Source organism: Ursus arctos, unplaced genomic scaffold, assembly GCF_023065955.2.
Source record: "Ursus arctos isolate Adak ecotype North America unplaced genomic scaffold, UrsArc2.0 scaffold_28, whole genome shotgun sequence".
Lineage (NCBI taxonomy): Eukaryota > Metazoa > Chordata > Mammalia > Carnivora > Ursidae > Ursus > Ursus arctos.
In genome coordinates this window covers 35,116,884-35,140,778 of record NW_026622963.1, presented here as the reverse complement: position 1 = coordinate 35,140,778, position 23,895 = coordinate 35,116,884, and the positions used below count along the sequence as shown (strand labels likewise).

Below are 23,895 nucleotides of genomic sequence, written 5' to 3'. Positions count from 1 at the left end.
CCTGCTGCAGGTGCAGTATTCTTCCTGCCACGTTGGCTTCCCGAAATTTCATGGCGGCGGGTACCCTGAGCCATCGAGCCTAGCAATGGACAGAGAAATGAAGGTGGGCTTCACGGAGGGGCATGACCGTGCCCATCTCAGGTTCTGGGAACCTGAGCTCGGGTCTGAAAATGTGACCTTGGGCCACTCACTTCCCCCGCCGGGTCCTCAGTTCCCTCATATGCAATCGTAGGATGGCCCCAAAGTCCCTTCAGCTGCGAGTGCGACTCTCGATCCAGCAGGCGGGATGCCCTCCCGGAGGCCCTGCGCCAAGCCCCCACGGGCCGGCCGGGGGCGGGGCGCCCCCACGCCGCCCGCCGCGGGAAGGGGGCCTCCGGGAAGGCTGGCGGAGAGCGCGCGGCCGCGCCCCCCGCCCCTGGCCGGGCGCCGCGGCCGGGGGCCCCGAGGTTACGTAAGGAGCCGGCGCGGGGAGCGGGGCGGGGCGGGGCGGGGCCCGAGCGCGGCCGCCCAGCCCCCGCCGGCCCAGCCCCCGCCCGCCCGCGCCTGGCGGCGGCGGCGGCAACAGCGGCAGCCGCGCAGCCCCGCGGAATGGAGCGGCGCCGGGGCTGAGCCGGGCGCGCACGGGCCGCCGCATGTGCAGCGCGGGGAGCGGCTGCGGAGCGCGCGGGGAACGAGCGCCAGAGGGCCCGTCGGAGCGGCCGGCGGAGCAGCGCCGGAGATGGGGTGAGTGAGCCGGCTCGCGCCGGAGCGGCCGCGACGCGTCCCCGGCTCGGAGCCCCCCGGGGGCCGGCGCCCTCTGCCCGCGCGCCCCCTCCCTGCGCCGGGGGCCGGGGGCGAGCGCGCGGCCGGCGCCTGCCAGCCCGAGGGGCTGCCGACCCCGCGCCCTGCGCCCTCCGCTTGGGCGCGCAGGTCCCCGGCAGGGGCAGCCTGGCCTTGGCGCGGACTTTCGGCCCCGCGCCCGTGGCCCTCCGCCTCCGAGCCGGCCCCGGCGCGCGGCAGCGGCGGGGACGGCGGTCCAGGGCGCGATCAACTCCCGGGCCTGGGTTTGCGAGTGTGAGAAGCAGTTTGTCGTCCTCCACGACTGGGTTTATGACCAGCAAAATGGAAATAGAAGTTTCGTGCAAAGGGAACAGCCGAAATAATCATGACCCCCCCTCCCCAACTCCCCTCCCGGAGCGTAGGAATAGTGGACTTTGACTCCGCTTTGAGACGGACCAGGGTGATGGAAGTATGGAAGGAGCCGGGGTGAGGCTCCAGTCTTCGACATACGGAGTAAGATGCTCAGGGGAGAAGTTGAAATACTCTGTCCAAGTGACTAATGCTTGGGAGTATATAAAGTAATTTAAAAAACAGGATTAATTTCTCCTTGGCGTCTCTGAACAGTAGGCGCCGTGAGTCAGGGAGCCACTGTGCTAACACGATTAACTCCTTACATCTGCTCAGCCGATGGGAGCACGTGGTGAGGTGCTTCCTCCTTATTCCGGGAACAGTTATTATGCCCATTTTACAGATGAGAAAACTGATGCCTTAAGTGGTTCGGTGACTCTCCCCAGGTTGGGCAGCCAATGAGTGTTTGTAGGACATTTCGTGCATCCGCTGAGGGGAAGCCACAGCCTGACAGCGGCCACAGGGGTGGGTGGGGGGGGTCAGTGAACCTGAGTTCCTGGATCTCTGTGTCCCCTGCTGCTGTGCTTAGCGCCGTTCAGACAGTTCTTCTCATGACCCTAAGACTTCTGCTGGGTGCTGGGTGGGTTTAGAGATCGTGCTTTTCTGTATGGAGTTGGGGAGGAGTGGAAAGGGCTGAGATTGTCCTGGTAGCCTGATCTAGCTCCCACCGGTCAGTGGCTCTATGGCACCTCACTCCAGGTAAGTTTCTGGAGTCATCTTACCCTGTGAACGTTATCTGTGGGGTCTGCAAGGTGTCAGGAGGAACCACAGGCAGGCTGAGAGGAATTTGAATGAAGGGAAGTGTGAGGGCTCCAGACCTCCGTGAACAGGACAGAGGGGAGAGAAAGGGGCCAAGAGATTTGCTTAAGACTTTGGTGCCAATCCGGGAGATTTCACACATAGAGAAACTGTGGGTGATTATACCAGAGGCACACTGGTGGGGAAGCAGGTTTTCTGTCACATTTCCAGTGACCTCTTGGTAGACTATGAAAGGATTGCTCTTTGTGCAGTGGGAACCTTTGAGGTTCTCAGATTTCATACTTAAAAAAAAAAAATGTACGGGGGGGGGAGGAGTTGGCAAATGTAGGTCTCAAGATGGAAGATAAAAGGGATCTGGTAATTTTAACTCTCTGCCACCCCCCCCCCACCACTGACAGCACAAAACCAACTCAACACACTTGCGTGATCAAAACCAGATACTGTAACTCTGTCGTTGAGATCAAACAGTTCTGTGGAAATGAAAATGTTTACTCAAAAGCTTAAAGAAAATGTCAGAAGGTAATTTTTGTTTGTGGAGCATCAGGGAGGAGTAGCTTGGGGATCTTGCTTGAATGGAACGTGGCGCCATTCGGTACACGTCTGTTACTCACTTCTTGTAGGTGAGGGCTGCTTCGTAACTCCTGCCTACTTCTACCAGTTTCGATATATCCCCTTCTGTAATTTATGTGAACATACATCCCATGGCTGTAAATTGAGATGGAGCTAAGGCTGGATGAGCAGTTCAGACAGAGGAGGGTGGAGGGAGCCATTTTCACCTAAAATAGAACCAATGTCATCCTTTCCGAGAGTGGAGTAGGGTGAGGGGGAAGAACAGAAGGGCAGCCAGTGGAGAACCTCCCTGTGGTCCTACAGCCCTGTTACGGCTCGACAGCGCAGCCGTGGCCAGGACTTAAGGAAAAACAAAATCTGAGTTTACTTCTTCCCCACTTAAGATGCTTTTCCTCTTTCGGACATTCACTGTTTTCCGCTTCTCTTCTGTGAAGTGTTTTGCATTAAGCGTGTGGTTTCCCCAATAAGTTTGTGTTTTCTGTCCCCGAGGCTGCCGTTTCCTACCTTCTCTCCTTAGACCTCTTTCTCCCCACACACACCTTGCCTCCCTTCACTGACAAACCAGGAGCCACAGACGGAGGAAAGCCTCATGTCCCTGCTGCCGGTCGTCCTGCATGCAGCTGCCCTGGGGGCTTTCTTGCCACCTGTCTCAGTGGCTGGCCAGGCCTTCCTGTTGTCCCCCACTCAGGACTGTCCATCCTGTCCCCTCTTGCCTCGTCAGGCCACCTCCCTCCCTCCAGGGCCTTTCCTGTCCTTTCCCTTCCGTATACACATGGGTTTTGGTTCAGTGCTGTCCAGGTGACCTTTCCACACTGATGGGAATGTGCTGTGTCTGCATGGCCCAGTACAGCTGCCACCAGCCACATGTGGCTGTGGGGCACTTGAAATGTGTCTAGTGTGACCGAGGATCTGAATTTTTAATTTAATTGAAATAGCCACATGTGGGTAGTTGCTGCCATATTGGAGAGCTTAGCTTTAGCTTCTGTCGTCTTCTCTCTCTTGCTTCTTTGCTCCCCTTCACCTGAACACATCTCAGATGATATGTCCCAAACCCACTCTCTCCATTGGTTTTCTTCTCCTACCATTCGTTACCCTCCACGCTCTGCAGTCCCACCCCCAACTGCGGGGTCCCTGGTAACCTGCGTGCTGTCAGATCTCTGTCCTTGTGTTAGTCCCTTGGGCATGTTCCTCACCAGTGGCCACTCCCTCCTCCCTGGAACAACTCCCTCATTCCCTATTCTCCCACCACCCTCCAGCTTCTGGCCACCACACTCTCCTGGTTTTCTGCTCACCTTCCTGGTTGTTCCTCTTCGTTCTCCCTGCTGTTGCTCTTCTGACCTCCGAATGGTGGGGCTGCTTAGGGACTGGACCAGCTTCCTTTGTGCTGTCGATACTCTCTTCCTATAATGTTATCCAGCCCCCACCCCACCCCTGCTGGTGACTCCCATATTTTTATTTCCAACACAGCCCTTCTTGGGGCTTCCAATTCTTGTCCATGAATGGAGCTCTTGATACCCTTTCCAGCTTCTCCTTCATCTTCTCCGTCCCAGTCAATGACCCCACCACCCAGCCTCTTGCTGATAGTGGTCCTTGCTTCTCCTCTCCCTCACCCTCCACATCGATGCAATCAGTGAGTCCCACCGTTCCACCTCCAGGATATTATCTGGTGTCCACCTGTCCTCATCATCATAGCTCCCACTCTGGTCCTGGCCACCCTTGCCTCTTTCCTGGACCGACGTCCTAACAGGTCCCCCAGCATCCAGCCTGGATATCTCCAGTCCGTTCTCCACCTGGGAGCCCGAGTGACTGGCTTTTAAAATCGCAGATCAGATCATGTCACGCTCTTCCTTGAACACCCTTCAGCCACAGGGGGCTGGTCAGTGCCTCATCCCCAGCTTCCCCCGTCACTCTGGCCTTCTGCTAACGTGAGCCTTGTTTCTGTTCTTGCTCTGCCTGGGGATCCTTGAGCTTGCTCTTCCCTCTGCCTGGGCTGTTCCTGCCCTGGCTCTGCAAATACTTTCCTCTTCCTCATGCTTCTGATTACACCACCAGGGTCACCTGCAGAGTCTTTGCTGAGCACCGCCATTACTTGCTAACGTAGCCACACCTTTTCGTCTGCAAGTGCTCACCACATACACCTGCAGTCATTTGGGCTTTGTTTACGTATTTATAATCTGTCTTCCCCTGTAGCATCCCACAAGGATTGAGTCTTAGCTTTGTCACCAGTATCTCTCAACACCTAGCACAGTGACTGGCACCTAATAGGCCCCCAGGATTTTTTGATGGAGTTAATGCTTGATTGTGGTGCCTTGCTTGGATGCTGGCCTGGAAGTTGTGATAATTTTTGGATTACCTTTCATATGGCTTGCTTAATTGAGGGTTGCAAGGGCCAAGAGAGAAAGAAACCACATTTGGATGCAATTTTCTTTTAATGCTAAAGCAAGCCATTTAGCTCTTATTATGACTTGGGTTAATTTTCGGGCTGTCAGCTGTCATCCGAGTATTGGGGTTGTAAATTATCTTTTTACCCGCCTGCAAAAGGTAACAGAGAAGCCAGCTTGCCCACTGTTGTGTCTTTTAGCTGATTTTGCCATTGTTTACAAACAAGATCTACTGTAGTTCTGTTTGGCTTCAGTTTACACTCATTTATTCTGTCCAGCCAAGATTACACTGCAGTGTGCGGCGGGCACAATCGTGGTTATCTGACACCTTGGGCCTTCTTTCAGTAATCTAGACTGGTTACTTTCTGTTGCTGTTCATTCCTTCCCCTCTAATTTTCCATTCCTCCTGCAAAGTAGGGGCTTTGCTCTGAGGTTCATGTTGACTAAAACAGATATCGCCTCTCAGATACATTGAGGGAACTTGTCTTTCTTGGTCCTGTCTTGGGTTTTCTAAGCTTCACTTCCTAAGGTTCGTTCTATCTGTTCATCTGTAAGGCATTTGGAAGGTCTGTTAGAGATGCAGGATGAGCAGACCTACTAGGTCACTCCTGCCCTTAAGGAGTTTGTATTTTAGAATTGGAGGTAAGCCACATAGAGAAGTACCAGCTTTACATGTGAGTTGAAACAAAATGTTGTCATCCATAGGGTGTTGGAGGCGGTGCCAGCCTATTTGGGGCACTTAGGACAGATGCCCCAGTATGCTATAGGGAGTGCCAGGGGGCTGTTAGCATTTAGGATCACCCTCATTATGTTGGGGGCCCTTAGTGTCACCTTCTGTGCCAGAGTTGGGAAGAACTACAGTATTTGGAATAGGGCAGGCACTAAATAGCTATGTATGGCATGAATGAGTGAAGGAATAGGAATGAGTGAACACTCTTCGGGTTGACTCTTACTCTGGGGAGACGCCATCCTTCTTGTTGGAAGCAGCCCTGAAACCCCTTATCCCTGAGGGTTTGACGATGGAGTTTGACAAGGGCGCATTTGCGGTGCCTGCACAATCCCTTGAAGGAGGACTCAGAGCTGGGCAGGTGGTTTGTCAGGTGGACGTGGTGATTTGTGTAAATCATTAGCTCTCTTTTGTATAGTGGCTCCTGGGGAACTTAGAGTTAAATATGTGGTCACTCGTAGCAAATTTCTCAGACCTCATCCATTGCCCTTATTCCCCATTTCCTCTTGCAGCCCTACCCTTGTTTACCTTCACTCTTGCTCATCTACCGCTTCTTCTTTTTTTTTTAACAAAATGAAAATAGCTTTTTTCTAATTATAAAAATGCTACACGTTCATACTAAAACATAACAGCATAAAGAAGGAAGTGAAAATTACTTGTTATCCCACGTCTCAGGGATGACCTCCATCAGCAGTCCGCTGTCTTTGCAGACTTCTTCCCGTGTATCTGTGTCTCTGTGTCTACATGTAGGTCTACCTGGAACAAATGTATTTTTAACAAAATGGAATCATATCCTACATCTGTTTTGTAACATAAGTTTTGCAACTTGAAATACCTTGAGTGGACATCTTTTCATGCCAGGAACTATAAATATACACCAGCACACAAATCCACACCTAGTCCTAGGTTGTCGTTTTGCTAAAGTTCATACAGCTTTGTAAACTTGTTTGAAGGCCTTCTAGAACAAGGCAGGGTATTTGGAAAAAAAAAAAAAAAAAGACGTTTTGACAATTCCTTAAAGCAGTCGGTTGCTCTAAATGAATTACCGAAGGAAAGAAATGCTAGAGAAACCAGCATCACAATTAACATTGGGTAATTTGCGGTGACTGTGTAATTTTGGGTGAGTCACGGCTCCTTAGTGAATCTTGGTAAGAACATCAAGGATCCATCGTTGTTGCTAAGGGTGGTTGGTGGACTAGGACCCAGCTGCTCAGATTGTTTCTGCCTGTTTGGAAGTATCAGAGCAGAGTGATTCTCCTTTCAAACCTGGAAGAGAAGGTTCTCTGCAAGCAGAAAGCACCCATGTCCCCCCTCCCCCCCCCAGTGCCTCTTCTGCTTTAAAGCCCTTTGACTGGTGGGCACCGCAGTCCCTCCTTCAGAGAATTCCCTTGGCAAGAAGGTTGGTAGGGACGTATATATGGGAAGGATTGATTATATTCCCTGCTTCCGTTGTAAGGCAACTAAAACACACACAAAACCTGGATAAATCCTGTTCAGCTCAGCCAGCACAGGCATCTCAAACCTGTGGAAATAGACTTCCCTTTGGTCCATGGGGTGGGGATGGGAAGCACTTGAAAAGAAAAACTTGACTCCACCTTTCTCAAAAATGCAGTAAGCACGAAACTCCTGTGACATTGTACGTCAGTTAGGCTTCAATAATTTTTTTTAACAATGAAAAGAAAAAGGTGAACACCAGTCCAAAAACAGATTTACAATAGAGAAAAAGCATTTTTCAGAATATTAGAAATCTCAGGTGCCAAGTCCTGACCTTCTAGATCTTGAGAGTTAGGCTTTGTTTCCTTCCCCAGTGTGTCCATGTTTCTAGATGTGGTGCAGTGTTTCTGGGTCTGGAGGTGAGCACTGGAATCGTGGCACAGTTTCCTAGTGGGGTGCGCTTGCGGGGGCAGTGGCAGGTTGGGAGCCTCGCTAAACCACGAGGAAGTCTCCAGCATTTCTGCCACCGTGCGCTGTTCGTCATATGGTATCGTTCTGGTAGAATTTATTTAAATTATATTTCAAATTAGCTTGTTAGAATAAAAATATGCTTGTGGGGAACACATTTAGACATTTGTCAACGACTAGAGAGATTTAAGGGGAAAAAATTTTTTATTCACAAGCCTGGTTGATGGTCCTGTTATTATGGCTCTGGGGAATTGGGGACCATGGCATCGCCACCAGGCAAAGCAGTTAGCCTGAGAGGGGTGCGTTAAGAACCTAGGCTGGTATACAGGTGTCTCCCAGCGGAATTGAAGCTGGGTCCCAGTTGAGGGAGGGACCCTTTCTTTTTGCCTTGCCCTGGGGAGGTCACAAGTTAGGGCGGCTGAGGCTCTTTGTCCGTTGGCTCTGGGGGGTACTCTCGTCTGTGGATTATTGGGTCGGGGGTATCCACAGGGACCCAATTAGTGAGGAATATCACAGACCCTGCTGCCTGGGCACTGGATTCCTTCTGGGATCTCTAATTGGGAAGGCTTTTAATGGAGTTGTTCGGATACATGGAGAGAAGGAGAATTGCTTTGACTTCTTTGCCCCAGGGGAGGAGGGGATGGGGAAGGTCCTCATGGTGGAAAGGAATGGAGCCTGTTCTGGGAGGCTCCGAAGGGCTGGAAGAGGAGCTCCCCTAGAGCTGGCTTCCAGGCTGCTTTCAGCTGCTGCAGTTTGAGGAAGAGCTCTCTGACGCCTCCGAGTGACCGAAGAGAGAACTCTCGCCCAGTGGCTCACCTCAGGGTCACTGCGGCCACTTGTCAGGGGGGCCAGGAGGATGGTGAAGTGAAGTACAGACCCAGCTCCCCGGGCTGTGTGCTTGAACCAGGCATTTTCTCTCTCAGATGTCACTGTCTTCATCTGTTACACGCACAACGAGGGGACTGAGCGAGGGGATGAGTCTAAAGCACTTAGCACAGTGCCCAGCACCGAAGTGCTCAATGCCCCGGTGGCCGGGTTTATCATCCTTGTCATTGTCCTCGCCATCGTGTCTGCGTTGGGTGGGGTTTGGCGGGTGACCCCTGAGGAACCTTCTGGAATATGTGGTCAGGGATATCCCATTCCTCATCTTGGATTGGGCTCCCGGCCCCCCCTCCCCCCGCTTCAGTCCTCAGCTGCTTGCTCCCAGTCCCGAGCCCTGCCAGAGTCGGCTCCCTGTCACCGGGCGGCCCTGACAACATGAAGCCTGCCCTCTGCAGCCTTGCTCGTAGCACGAAACCTCTCCCGTGGTGTGGGTGCAGGAGGGTCACTGGCCAGAGGATGGTGAGGGTCAGCAGAGCCGACCCACGGATGCCAACAGGAAAGCCAGTCTGCCGACCAGTTGTTTTCACGGGGAGGTGTAAATGTGGATGACAGAATGAGGGGTTTCTCCCCGTTCTGGGCATCAGACCAAGGATTCATGTTGCCGGTCAGAGAACCCTCCATTTGATTATTCATATATTCATTCATTCATTCAAGAAATTCAAGAGACCATCCACGTTTGTGGCCCCCTGAGGCTTGCAGTCCAGTGGGGAAGGAGGACATCAGACATTACCTCAGGGATCAGCGCAGGGAATATGGGGCCGGGGGCCGTGTGGACTGTGTACCAGTAGGTTTCAGGGCCTTTTGGTTTGTGGCCCTCACCTGCTCCGCCAGACTCTTTTCTCATCACCCCCATCTCTTCCTCAGTTCCTGTATTTCTTGAGCCTCTAACCAGTGACCACCGCCTGCCCGTCGAGCGCCATCTCTGGGCCAGGCACCAGGAAGACAGGGTGTAGAACAGGGTCCTTCCCCTCCTGAGGGAGAAGGATGGTGACAGGTCATGAGGGCACTGAGACAGGCCCTGTTGTTGAAATAGGAACATGGATAAAGTGTTTTCTTCTGTGAGGGGGTGAGAAGGCTTCTTGCAGGACGTGACCTTTGAACTGGGTCTTGAAGGATGTGTAGGAGTTTCCCAGGCAGATGAGGTGGAGTTTGGGTGGGGTAGCGGGAGACATGTAGACACAGAGCACTGCCCATGCCCATGGGAAGTGGTGAGCATGGGGCCTGAGCACAGAGACCCTGAGCTCAGTCCTGGCTTACCACTCATCTGGCTGCGTGACCTGGGGCTAGGCACTGACCTCCTTTGAACGTCAATGTCCTCATCTGTGAAATGGAACAATAATAGTACTGACATCATAGGGTCATTGTGAAGAGTCGAGGAAGTGCACATTTTGATGTGCCTCAGCTGTGAGTAGTGGGCAGGGAGGTGAGGGAGAGCGTGAGGTGTACGGCCAGCTCAGGAGCACAGAAGGTTGGTGGGGGGTAAGCCTGCTGCGCCACGGTGCTGGGACTTAGTCCTGTGGGTCGCAGGGAGCCAGCCAGAGATGAGGCCGCAGGGAGGGGAGCAGGCGGTCCTGGGACCAAAGAATGAGACCTGGCCGAGGTGGTGGCAGGCAGTGAGCTTGGGGAGCAGGAGAAGACAGGGTGGGAGGCGGAAGCGTGCTGTCTACCTGGGAGTTTGGACTTCAGTCTACAGGCCAGGAGAGGACATCTTTGGGCTTGAAGACGAGAGCAATACTGGGAGCAAGATAGTTATTCCAGAGGCTGTCGCGGAGAGGGAGTGTGGAGAGTTAGTGGACCATGTCGGGAACAGAGGGGAGGAGGGGAGAGAGAAGACCAGCACAGGCGTATATGGTGTCAACCTCGCCCTGTTCAGTAAGGGATCCGAGGCAGCTTCTGGGAATACTCGAAATACAAGAAAATGGACAATATATGTCCGGCACCCTGCTGGGAAGGCTGGAGAGTCTTTCCTATAGCGTCACTAAATTGGGACACAAATGAGGCCATCACTTCATGAGACATTGGCAGTGGGGTTACTGTGTCAATATCTCACCTAACTCTCACAGTCCCCACTTTTGTGGTTGGGAAACTGGCCTGGACTGATTCAGTGATCCGAGCAGGTTCCCACAGGAAGGGGCAGAGTTTGGGAATCTGGCTTGAGTCTGGGAGCAAAACCCATGTTCTTCAGATGAACTTCCTGGGGGCCACATCCCCCATGCAAGTCATATGGCCCATGGACCCACAGCTCTTGATTGCTGGGATGAGGGAAAGGAAGAGGCTGGGTTGCCAGCCGCTCAGATGTTTCTCGATGGCATGGTGGGTGCCATTGGCTGAGGTTGGGATCACAAGGGGAAGTTCAGTTTGGGGGGGGGCAGTTAGAGCTTAGTTTGGGTGGATATGATGAATTTCCATTGGTGGTGGATCTTTCATGGGGTGGCCTCTGTAGGGGGAAATTCGGCTCCAGCACTCAGCAGTCAGAAGAGAGCCAGAGGTATGGATTTGGGAGCCATCATCTCTGGATTTGGTCTCCCAAGGAGAGGACAGGTCAGGAAGATGACAGTGCAGCTCTGGGTCAGCTGAAGGGATTGAGAAGAAGCCAGTGGATGAGACAGAGGCCAGAAGCGTCTGAGGAAAGCAGAGGTGAGAGATGTCTTGGGAGCCAGAGGAGAGGAGGCCAAGCGGGTGGCTGCTCTTGGGGCCATGGCCTCAGAAAACTTGGAGAAAGGTGGGGACCCAAGGTGTACCCCAAGTCCCGCAGTGTGGGGCGGGTGTTAAGGCATGGATGGATGTTAAGGGGAGGTCTAGGCCAGTGTAAAGCTCCAACCCATTTAAGTCCTGTCAGGGAGTGGGTACATGGTGAGGAGTAGACAGTCTGGCCAAAGATGGAGGTGAGCTGGCGGCTGAGTCAGGTGGAAGGAAGGTTGACTTTGTCTCATAAATTGAGTGTGTTGGGAGCTGAGGGCAAAGGAAAGGAGGAGACCAGAGATACTAGAGACAGTGAGGCAGGAGGAAACTAGAGCCAGAGCCTCTGGGGCGGAGTGAGCCTCCAGAGTGCCCAGAGGGTCATCCTCTGAGACGAGATGCGGTGCAGGAATGGAGGCATTCTGAGGCTGTGGCGGGATGGGGAACGAGGAGCTGGGTGGGCTGGCTTTCCTACTCAGCGTGAGCTAATGAACTGATCTGAGGACCAGGGTAGAAGAGGAGGAAATAAATGCTTTCCTGCATCTGGTTGTGGAGGTTGGGGCAGGGAGTTAGCTGGGGGCAGGTACACACTTGTGAGTAACCTTGAGGGCCCAGCTGGAGCTCCAAGAGCAGGAGCTTGTGAAAGTGCCAGTCGCCACAACTAGAAAACTCGCCAACATGCCCAGCGACCTGGGAGCAGGAGCAGAGTCAAAGGGTCCCGGACCCGGATGTGGGCATACAGAGACGGGGTGGGCTGGACTTGAGTGCTGTGCCATCCGCAGCTGGGGGACGCCATGCGGGAGGAGGGGGAGCCTGCTCCATCCCCATCAGTCACCTTTCCGCCCTCGCTCCTCCGCATGGCCAGTGTTCTGTTTTAATAACTCTCCCAGACCCTTTCTCAAAAATGCATTAAAATTCTTGCCAGCATGACCTCTCTGAGTAATGAGATCTGTAAGTTTATTAACCTCTGTGAGAAGCAGACTTCCTTGTCCACGGGAGCAGATAATCTCTTGGAGGGATGAACGTTAATGTGCTGACCTGGAGGGTAAGCTCCACGCCTGAGGGCAGAAGCAGGGTGGTGGCAGATTGTCGGTGCCCCCACCCCCATGGGGCTTCACAGGTGTGTCGTGGAAGGTGGGCTGGTTGCTGCTGCACTTCACCCCTCCCCCCGCCCCACTCAGGGAGTCTCACGGTGGCCCAAAGTCGAGCTGGCCAGAGAGCCCGAGTTCTAACAAAACCTGTCTCTCTAGATGAGCCTAATTCTTTAAGAAGGGGAGAGAAGGAGATGGAAGCGTTGAGTCTCGTGCAGACAAGAATATCTAGACTGTGTGTTCATTTGCAGAGGCCTGGGAACCCACTAGAGTTGGCATGGACATTAGGATACTTGCTCTCTGGCCGTGTTGAAACACGTCCTCTGTCATCCCATCCCAGTGCTGGTCTTCACATGCGCACATGTGTTGAACACTTGACGGAAACTACTTGCTCGGCCCCAGCGCAGTAGCAGTGATCTGTGACTTCAGCCTCATTTGTTTGGCATTTCAAGCCTGCTGTAACCTAGCCTGACCGGCCTGTCTTCTGCGTGCCCTGAGCATGTGGCCCATGCCCCTGTATATTGCTTATCACCTAAAACATTTCATTCTGATGCAATGTTATGTCAGCGTATCATTCCCTGCCCCTCCCCCATCCTTGACCACCAGACCAGCCGGTCCAATGGAACTATCAGTGCCACATATGGAATTTTTCATGTTCTAATATCCACATTAAAAAAGCAAAAAGAAACAGGTGAAATAAGTTGTAATTTGTTTGAAGCCAGTATATTCCAAAATATCATGGTTTCAACATGTAATCAATAACGAGCAAATCAGACACGGTCCCTCTTACCATGGAATTTACATTTTAGTGAAGGAGAGGGATTCTGCATGTCTCCCTACATCTGGTCATAAATGGATGTGCAAACAAGATGACCTGCAGGTTGTGCTCAGCGCCGTGAGGGAACGAAGCAAGGGCTGAGACAGACTTTAGAATGCAAGGCTCGGAGACGCCTCTCTAGACGTGACATTTAAGCTGCCGCCTTGTGCAAAGAACGGGAACGGAGCACTCCAGGTCAAAGGAGGGGCAGGAGTACAGCCTGAGAATGGGAAGGAGCTGCCCGGAATGTTTGAGAAATTGAAATCAGTAAGATTGAAGGGTGATACACTCCTCCTTCAGTTTTAGGAAGATTACACCTGTGCTCTGCGGAGACTGGAGAAGAAGGGGACAAGAATTGGAGCAGGGTCAAGGTTCCTGGGCTCCAGGTGACCGAGGATGCTGTCTGAGGCTAAGAAGGTTGCAGAGGGGAGGGAGAGGAGTGGGCAGATTCCTTGGAGCTTGGAGATGGGTTTGCCAGGACTTTCAGAGGGACTAGATGTGGAGTAAGGGATGAGGGAGGGGGGGAAATAGGAGGACTCCTTTGTTTTCTGGTTTAAGCACCCAGTAGATGTGGGGAAACGTGGAGGAGGAGCAGGTCAGGAGTGGGGCTGGGGAGTCAAGGTCAAGAATCCACATGTCGAGCTTGAGGCAGTGAGTGGAGTGGGGGAGAAGGCGGTTAACTATATGTGTGTGGGGCTCAGTGGAAGTCAGACTGGAGATAGGGCAAGATCATGATGGAGAGAGGGTGGGCAGGGGAGGAGAGGGCTGGGGGTCAAGCCTGGAGCACCCCTGTGTCCACGGTGGTCCAGGATGAGGAGCCCGCCAGGAAGAGGGGCAGGAGTGCCGGGGATGGAAGAGGAACTGGGCTGATGGCATCGGGGTGGCCGATGGAGAAGTGTCCCAGGAGGAGGGCTTGGGCATTCGTGTTGCGCTGCTGAGAAGTGGCCTCTGACCGGGAGGCAGTGGTACCTGCAGGTGGCCCTCACGTGAGCTGGGTCAGTGGTGAGGTAGAACCACAGGCCACGTGGTTGACCGTGAAGGGAGGCTGGGAAGCAGAGAGGGAGTGGAGAGCAGGACAAGAACACGAGAAGCCGCTGGTGAAGGGAAGATGTGTTTAAGATAGGAGGACCCCAGCGCACATGGATGCGGAATGCCAGAGAGAAGGCGGGTGATGGAGGAGCCAAGGCTCACAGGGGAGGACAGGGGTGGGGTTCAGCCCCAGGGGAAGGGCTGGCCCTTGGAGTGGGGAGGGAGACCCCGGCAGGGGCAGATACAGGCAGGTTTGGGTATGGAGGAAGGTGCAGGAGCTCTGATTGTGGCTCCTGTTTTCTCCGAGAAGTGTGGGGCAGGGTCACGAGCCTGGAGCTGGGGTGGAGGGCAGGGTGTGGGAAGTTTGAGCAGAAGAAGGTGTGGATTATCTGGGAGTGTGTGGCAAGCCTACTAGAGAACCCCAAGCTTGCGGGCCACTGCAGAGTGACTGTTTGAGGTCAGAGAACATGAATTTAGAGTGAAACTTGTCCACCCAGTTTTGCGATGTTGCCCAGTGGCTTGGGTGTGGGCCTGGAGGGGGCGGATGGCAGGGTGCACCTGGCTGGGGAGGTCGGGTCCTCACACGGGATTGGCAGCAGTGACGGACCCAGCAGTGACGGGGCTGGGTCGGGGCTGTGGAGTGTCCTCCAGAGGGAAGCCAGGAAGGGGCTGGCGGAGAGCGAGTATGTTAGTGGATTGGGGGTGTCTGTGAGATGGGAAGTACATACGCAAGCAAGCTGGAACGATGGGTCGTGTGGGCAAGAAGCCAGGGACCCGAAAGTCACCTTCTGAGGGGGTGCTTTCCTGGAGACGAGGGGTCCCACGCCTGGCTGTGGGAGAGCACCACCGAAGGGTTCAGGGAAGAAGGCATTGCAGCGGAGGATGGGGAACTGAGTCCAGGGTGTTGGGGGTTATCCAGGTGCGTGGCGACCGTGACACGTGGTAGGCAGTGAGCGAAGCTTGGCCCGGAGCCGAAGCCCCCGGTCAGCGGCAGGAAATGACTTGGAGGCTGGTGAGCACGGTGGGAGGCAGGTGGCTGGGATGGCCTAGCCTCCAAGGGCGTGGAGAAATTCTCCGGCTAGGGCCACAAGGACACCATCATCTCTCTCCCCGGGTATTGTGCCCACGTGCGAGGGGAGAGGAGCAGAGCTGTGTGCAGTCCTCGAGTACCAGCCTGGTTTCAGGGAAGGCGTGAAGGTGAAGGGAACACCCCGGCTGGACTGCTGGTGTCTGCGGATCTCTGGACAGATATCAGCAAGTCTGTGGAGGAGTGGACAGCCTAGGGAAGGGCCTGGAGCCTGAGTGAAGCCTGAGGCCAGGAAGGTGTGGTCTCCCGGCTCTCCCAAGAAGGGGTGGGGAGCGTTCATGTCTTGGGGTGTGGTGATGGGGCAGATCTTTCAGAGCGTGTGAGAGACGCGGGGCCTTCTAGTTGAAGGTGAGCTCGGTGTGAGTCAGCCCTGGGATTGGTCCATCCCAAATGCCCACAGAAATGTCGTACACCTTCGTCGAAGCACGGAATAGCTATAATAAGGAAGGTGATGGGTCTGCCTCGCGGCGCAGCCACAACATTTGATTCTGGCACAGAGTTCATCCAAATTTAGATGTGCGGAAGGCTATCTGGAGGAGGGGCGGCAGAGCGGGAGGGGCTGGACACGTTCTGTGAGGGTGGCTTTTGTTCGCTTTTGTTTTTTAATATTTATTTGTTACTCCCAACGTGGGGCTCGAACCCACAACCCTGAGATCAAGAGTCGCATGCTCCACCGATGGAGCCAGCCAGGTGCCTCCCTGCCCCCTCCCCAGCTCTGTGAGGGTGGGTTGAAGGATGTCTTAAAGAGTGGTCTCTCCGTTCAGTTCAGGGGTCTGTGAATATGCTTTTCAGGGGCGATAGCCATTGTTTTTGTCAGGTTTTCAAAGGGTCTTTGACCCAAAAGAGATTAGAACCACTGTTGAAAAGACTTGGGGGTGCATTTAGCTGGAGAGGGAGAGCTGGGGTCGGGAGATGCGGGTGGGGGAGGGGAGAGCAGTTTCCGTGCAGGCGACCAGCTATCACTTGGGGGAAGGGGCTCGCTCTGTGTGGACTCAAGTGCTGGAACCTGAGTCAGGGAGAGGGAGGCACATCGAGCCTGCGTTTGGCTCTGTGGGCGTCTCAGGGAACCTGCAAACACCTGTCACAGGTGGGGTCTGCACGGGCAGGTAACAGAACGGCGAGGCCTGTGATGCCAGCAGGAACTTTGTCCAGCAGTTCTTGTTTTGAGGAGTAAACAACTTGGGGTGTTGTCGGATTTTCTCCATCCTCAGGGAGAGTGTCTCTGAGACGAAGCCCCACGCAGGTGCTCAGGTGCACAGCTCTGGGCTCCAGGGGCCCTGGGAAACCTGCCTGCCTTTCCGGAGACTGAGAATTAACTACCATCTCGGGGAGTGGGCCATCCACTTGTCTGGGGGCCTCAGTTGACTCCTCCATGATGGGGAGGGTTGTTCCTTACGGCATTGCCTTAGCTCCTCCCCACGCCTCATTCAGGGTGGTGAGCCTGCCTCATGGGCCCCCCATGGTCCCCCTACATGGTCTCTGGCACTGGGTTCCCTGTGGAGCTGGTTGGGGCTCGTGGGCCTGGGTTGAGCACAGCTTTCTGTCTTAGGGGGGCCCCCATATGCCCCCGCACCCAGTGTGTTCGAGGGATGGTTGGGCTCCTACCTTACTTTGGCACCAACAGAATCAGATCCGCTAAATTTAAAAGTGACTCCCATGAGAGAAAAGTGATGATTAATCAAGTTTGGCTCTGTCAGGACTTCCTTTTTTTTTTTTTTTTTTTTTTTTAATGTTTTGTTTTCTCTCAGTCTTTTTTCTAAAAACAGGCATGCCTCACCAAGGTTGGAATATTCTGGAAGACTGGAATTGGAATCCCACAGTCTGATTGAAAGCCGTATCACTTGCTTTAAGGAAGAGAGCTAAAAAAAGCCACTCCTTGGCTTTGCCCATGAATTTTAAATGTTCTGAAAATGTTGCCCACAAAGGAAACAATGTCTCATTCCTTAAATAATTAAGTAGAGTATACTGAGAGCCGGGTATCACCCAGGTCTGGTCACACTGTAGCCTCCAGGGGCCTCTTCCTCAAGGGGAGAGCTTGGGTGGGTGCCGGAGGAGGTTCTCCTCAGGAAAATCGATGAGGCTTCAGACAGCTTCCTTTCAAGCGTTTGGTGAAATTGGTGCAACCCCGGAAATGTCATGAAAGAGGAGGAAGATGGCATGTGCTTCCTCTGGGAAGCTGCCTCCATCGGTTGTTTGCATTAGCCCTGCAAACTTGCAGTTGGCCTTATTTGTCCCCTCCCTGCCACGTGACTGCCCGAGAGTGATGACAGTGGCCTCAGGCCAAGTCCGTATCCTCGCAACCGCTATAGTATTGGCACTGATTTCTATATGTCCTTGGTGGAAATTTCTGGAGAATGTGCGTAGGGAAGAGAAGGCTACCTCCCGCCAGGAGCACTGGTGGTATCTCAGAACTGGCCGACCATTTCCCAGCCGCCTGCCCACCTGCCCGTTCTGTGGTGACAGAGGAGGCGTACCACTGAGGCGCAGCTTGGTAGGTGCTGGACAGACATAGGGTCATGCCAGACGGTCGTTATGCTGTCGTCCTGTGTCTCTGTAGACAAGTGAGTTCAGCCAGGGGGAAGGGAACTACTGTGCATTGATTACTGATACATATCATTTCATTTAAGCTGTGTGATTTACGGCTGAGGAAAAGGGCGTTCGGAGAGGGTGAGTCACTGGGTTAGGGTAATGCCTCCAGGACAAGAGGGGCTGGCAGCCGTTATATATGTTGTCCAGCTCTGAGGGTCACACTCAGCAAGACTTCTACGGTTCCTTGACAAAAACGATGTGTGTTTCAAAAGTACGACTTGTAGTCTAAACTGTCATTGAGAAAGATGTGCCTCAGGGAAGTTCTGTCAGCAGGCCTTTAAACGGAAGGAGTTCAAAGCAGGGATCTGCACAGATGTGCTCACGGCTGTTCCCACATCTGTCTGAGCGGTCCACAGATTTCTTCCGCCCAGAATCTCCTGAGCCATTCTGCTGTGTTTCCTTCCTCATCCTTCTGTCTCAGGTTCCAGCAGAGGTTCTCAGGATGACTAAATTCCTCAGTCTCGTTGGACTGTACGCTGTGATCACATCTACCGGGACATTATTCAGATCACGCAATAGGAATCTAAATCTCCGATAAGTAAACCTGTTAGTCTGGGTCTACATCTGATCAGTGATAGCAATATTAATCTTGACAGGAGCAGGGCTGTAAGCTCTCCAAAGCCCAGGTTGCTCACCCTCTTCTTGGCAATGACTCAGAATCCCACGTATCTGTCAGGGGTTCACACTTTAGGTGGTTGCCTGCGTTGTTTGCCTCAAAGATGCATGAGACCTCTTTTTTCCTTTCCTTTCCCTTTCCTCTTCCCTTTCCCTTCCCCCTTCCCTTTCCCTTCCCCCTTCCCTTTCCCCTCCCCTTTCCCCCTTCCGCCTTCCCCTTCCTTTCCTTTCCATGTTCTAGCTGCATTGTTGTGGCTGGGCTCTCCTGGCTGTAACAGAGGACTTGCTCATGAGGAACCTGAGTGGAAAGGTGGGAAGGCACCTTAGCGATGTGGTTTTCAGGAGAGCTTTGCCAATCAAACCGCACTTTATCTCCGTAGAAGTTGAAGGTTTCAAGTCCCTTCATCCTAGGAAAGGGGTCAGACTGAGTCTGAAGTAGTGAAATTTGGTGCTCTCCTTGCATCTTATAAAAATTGTTTGGTTTATTTATATGTCCCTTTCCCCGGAGCAAATCTCATACCCACTAATGGTTAAACTAACCTGGTGAATGATGAATGCACCTTGAAAAGGAAGTCACAGGCTGGCATGATGATCTGAAACCTGGATGGGACCTTGTTACGTGTTTTTTGCTGGAAGAAGTTCATGGTTGAGGGTCTTCTAGGTCATCCGTTTTGGGAATTAAAATTTTCGAGTGGTTGGTAACAGGTAACATCAGTCTCCCCTCATCCGTAGAATCACACGTTTGCATGGCAGAGGCAGAAACCACGTCTGTCCTCCTGTCTCCATGTCCAGGGGCTTCCGGTGTTGTGTGCTTGGACTTATCAGAGTCAACACGTGTGTCGAGGTGGCGGCCAGCAGGCTGGGGAAGGGGGGAAGAGCTGAATTCCAGGTGGAGGTTACCTTGCCTGCAGCAGAGTCAGCCCAGCAGTGCACGTCTTAAACCTGCCTCTGCCCACTTAAGCCGTATTTACTGAGTACCTCCAGGGAGGACTAAGACAGATTTGGCCCTGTCCTTGTAGAGCTTATGGTACAGCAGGGAAAATGGATGTTGATTCTAATTCACTCATTCATTCAACAAGTATTCGTTTAGTGTCTGTATTTGCACCCGGAGCTGTTCATGTACTGGGGATATCAGTAACCACACAGACAAGAATCCCAGCCTTCACGATGCTTACATTCAAATGACACACATAACAAATCAAAATATAACAAATAAGTAAATTTTAGAGGGCAGGGGAGGAAAACTTTTCCTCTCCTCCCTTTTTGGTTCTTTGGCCAGTCTAATAATTAAATGTACACAGAACAGATTAACAAGAGAAAAATTTAATTTCTAAGGGAGCCCCGAAGATAGGAGGCTCAAGGAAGTGACCAAAGCAGGCAGCTTTTTCACCTTTTAGACAAAGAAACAATAAATTTGTGAGGAATTGGAGAGATAGGTTTGGGGTTGGTATGCTCAATTAGTGAGGAAGTAACAGGATTTGGTTATACAACCTTCTCAGCCTTGAATTCCCGATCTCTGGTGATAAGGATGCCCTCTGCCCTCCTGGTCCAGGGAGGATACCTTCTCATGGAATGATTTACCTCCTGCTTTCAGGGGGACAGAGGAGAGTCAGGTTATCATTCTTGGACCTGCTGTTTCTAAAGTAACTTTAATTCAAAATAATCAGTATGCCAAAGTGTTGTATTTTGGGGGTGACGTATTGTGCTCCCCGCCCCATGGCATGATGGAAGGTGGTAAGTGCTGTGGGAAACAGGCAGGTAAAGGTGATTGGAAGTATGGGCAGGGGCGGGGAGTCAGTGGCAGAGGGGGCGCATGACATGAAGATTAGGGATAGGTTGGAATTACAAATCAATGACAGTTTAGGGCAGAGGGTTGGAGGGCTGAGGGGAGAGAGAAGAGAAGTCTGAGCACCTGGGGGTGGGGGGAGGATCAACTGTGTTGTGTATTGAAATGATTGAGAATCAAGACAGGAATCGTGTAGGAGGGAGGGACCGTGGCCCGGGAGCTAAAATCATCGAGAAATGAGGGGGAGTGACACGGGGGTTGCTGGTTGATGGAAGCAGCGAGGGGTAGTGGATGACGGTCTGATGACAAGAGACTGAAAGCTGGGGAGTTTTAGGGGGGAGGGAAGGGAGTTGTCTGGAGGGGCAGTGAGGAACCTGTGGTCCAGGGGTGCGAAGTGAAGTGCTCAGAAGGGGAGTTAACGGCGCAGGTAGTAGGGGTATCGGCCTGGGTTGGACAGGCTCGGGATGGCTGCTGGGATACCGTATTTTATAATCCATATGTATTTGGCCTTCATGCCATTCCTGGCACAGAGCTCCTGAAACCTTTGGAATATCCTGAGCCAGAAAGGTGCCTTTTGTTATGTTAATGAGGTGGCTTTTGGAAGGCACCTGAGGAAGGGGGCTGGTTGCCTGGGATGCCAGCCCTGTGGTTAGAGGGTTGGAACTTTCACTCCCCTCCATGGAGGGGAGAGGGGCTGCAGTTTGAATCAGTTGCCAATAGCCAATGATTTAATCAGTTATGCCTACATAATGAAGCCTCCATAAAACTCCAAAAGGACAGGGTTAGAAGAGCTTCTGGGTCAGTGACCACGTGGGGGTTTGGGGAGTGTGGCGCACTCAGAGGGTGTGGAAGCTCTACCTTCCATCCCCATACCCCGCCCTGTGCATTCCTTCCATCCGGCTGTTCCTGAGTTAGGTCCTTTCATAATAAACTGGGGATTCTAAGAAATACAGTGTTTCTCTGAGTTCTGTGAGCCGCTCTGGCAGACTACAGAACCCAAGGAGGGAGCCTCGGATGTCTAGCTGGGAAGTCAGAAGCACAGGGGACAACCTGGACTTGCAGCTCGTGTCAGATGTAGGAGCGAGGGGGTCGTCTTGTGGGACGGAGCCCCTCACCTGCGGGATCTGACTCTGGCTCCGGGTAGATGGTGTGAGGACTGCGCTGAATGGTAGGACACCCAGCTGGTTGTCTCAGAGAATCGCTGGGTGGTGTGACGGGGGAACCACACATTAGAATTGGGGGCAACATCTTAGCTTCCCTGAGGAGCTGCCATTGGAGAGGGTGGCAGGTGGGTGGGTGTGGTCCAGAGGCGGCCAGGAGTGAACAGGAACTTTCTAGGGCTACACTCAAGAGGAGGCCTGCTTCATGTGGCTGGGGGGCGTAGGGGGCATAGAGCTGGGAGAAGAGGAGTTTCCCAGGGTATTTGTTCAGTGCTGCGGGAGGAAGAGACCTATTTTGGTAGTTGGAGGCTGCAGAGAGATCCTGGGGGGCCAGAGGGAGGTTTTCTGTGGCTACCCAGGAGGCGGGCTGTTGAAATGCCAGGGGAGCCCCATCTTACTGACCTAGTGGTTGGTTGATCAACATGGTGCAGACAGGCCTGAGAAGTACCTTTCAGGGCCATGAGTCCTTGGACAGGAACTTGAAGATTTGGGGAACTCAGGTAGAATTTTCTGGACTCTCTGCTGATTGTTGGGACTTTGGGAAGAGCTATGGGGGTGCTGCAGGAAGACAGCCTACGGAGAGATGGGTAAGGATGAGCCGGTTTGCTCAGAGACCCGCCATGCTCCTCAAGAGAGCCTTGGCCTGACTGTCGTGATGGGAGAGGGGAGAGCAGCTGAGGTGGTCTAGGGAGGGGGTCTGCAGAGCACAGGTGTGGGACATCTCTGGGGCACACGGCATGGACCATGTGAAGGGCGCCTGAAGCTCTGTGTGTTGGGCTCAGGCGGCTTCGGTGACTGTCACTTAATGGCTGTGACCTTGGGCACGTGACTTCATCTTTTTTCCCCTTTCTGTTTTCCTCTGTGAAACGGAGGCTTGGATGCTGATTTCTCAAGGTTGGTGGGGAAATCAGGTGAGAGACGGATGTCAGTGCCCAGCAGGATGGCAGCACACAGCTGCCGGCCCACACATGCCAAAACCTCCAGGAAGGACCTTTACGGAGGGACTGCTGAGACGGGGGGTGGGGGGATGGAAGAGAAGGACCACGGAAAGGCATTTCCTAGTGAGAAAACAGATACAGGAGGGGAGCGTGAATGTCACTCGCGATGGAAATGTGTGCAGAAACCCGCAAATCTTGGAGATGATAAAAACGAAGTGGGGAGAAGTCTACACACGGCCATCTGGCCCTTTGGAGGAGATGGGCAATGTGTCCTTGGTTCAGGGGAGCCAGCATGGGCTGTTCTGGGGCCAGACTCTGGGCCGCACACACAGGCCCAGCTGTCTGGCACCTGCCGGCTGCCTTGTTCTGCGCAAAGCCCAGCGCCAGACCTTTTCTGAAAGAAGGAACCATAGAAGACCCAGTACTGTAGTCCCACATTTGATGCAATATAGCCTGCAGCCCACACAGCCACCAGAGCCTTCCATGGAATGACGGGAGAACACGTCACTCTTCCATAAGGCTTTTATTTCTCTCTGTTGCAGACCTACCAGTACTCTGTACATTTCCCTCCCAAAGCTGAGGACGGTGTGTGCTCCCATCCCCTCTCGTTACCTCTCTGTGCACCCCGCTCTCTCACTCCTTTGTTGAGACATGTTTACCAGGTGCCAGACTCTGGCTGTGACACAGCCCAGAAGATCGAGTCCGTGGCCCTTGAGCTCGCCGTGGCAGAGTCGTGCTCTCAGGCCAGGCAGGGCACGTGGGGGAAAGGTCATTTGTGCAGCACAGCAGGGTAGAGGGAGGAGGAGGCTAGTGGGGAGGCCGTAAGCCAAGCTTCCAGCTGTCCCGGTGTAGCCTGGAGCTGGGAGGTCAGTATGTCTCAGCAGCGCCCAGGAAGAAAGCATCACCCGGCAGCTCCCTATAGAGACAGCCTCCACGGCTGTCCTGTGAGGGTCTGCTCGCTCGCCCTGTGGAGCTGCGAGGATCCCACCAGCTGGCAGCTTGTCACCCTGGGCTGCCTGCTACTCGAGTTCACGCAGAGCTTCTGGCTTCAGCTTGGAGCGCCTCCTCCATCAAGGCCCTGTGGGAGCTCTGGACACAAAGACTGATTCCTGCCCCAGGGGGCTTATCCCCCAGTTTGGGGGTGACAGCACGCTCATAGGTACCCAAAGACGAGGCAGAAGATGAGAGCCACAAAGAAGGTACGGAGAGCCGGCCTCCAGGGAAAGAATGCCGTCTGGTGGTGGAACCAGGTGCTTCCGATGGAGGAGGCCACTAGTCTGCACTTTGCCTGGAGGGATATAGGATTCTGACCAGCGGGAGGTGGGCCTGAGCGAGAGGCATTCCAGGAGGAAGGCCCGGCTTTCCTGAAAGCACAGGTATGGGGTGAGCAGGGACTTCTGGGTACAAGGATTGACGGGGAGGAGACCTCAAAGTCAGGTGGAAACAAAGGCTGGGTGAGGGACTCGAATTTCAGCTCCGGGGGCCAGGCCGCCTTAGAGCCTGTTTGTGAACAGCCGGACAGGGTGGACGCCTGTGGTTGGTTTGAATGGGGTGCGGCTGACACGGTGTAGTACAAGGGGATCAAGCACACAAAAGGCTCCCTTCAACTCGCGTCACCAGTTTGAGGTCGACAGGGGCTCACTTTCCATGGACCGTGGCCTCTTGCTCCTTCCGAGCCAGCATATGCCCCGTGTTGTAAGGCTCTGTGGCACTGCG

At 53.6% G+C, this 23,895-nt stretch overlaps 1 protein-coding gene across 1 annotated transcript in view; it reads left to right on the top strand.

The window, feature by feature from the left end:
- Positions 1–549: 549 nt before the first annotated feature.
- HOMER2 (homer scaffold protein 2) overlaps positions 550–23,895 on the top strand; it is a 90,149-nt gene continuing 66,803 nt past the window's right edge. Inside the window, exon 1 of the mRNA XM_026510551.4 lies at positions 550–723. Within this exon, the coding sequence (XP_026366336.1) occupies positions 719–723 (5 nt within the window). The 5' untranslated portion in view covers positions 550–718. The remainder of the gene's footprint in view (positions 724–23,895) is intronic.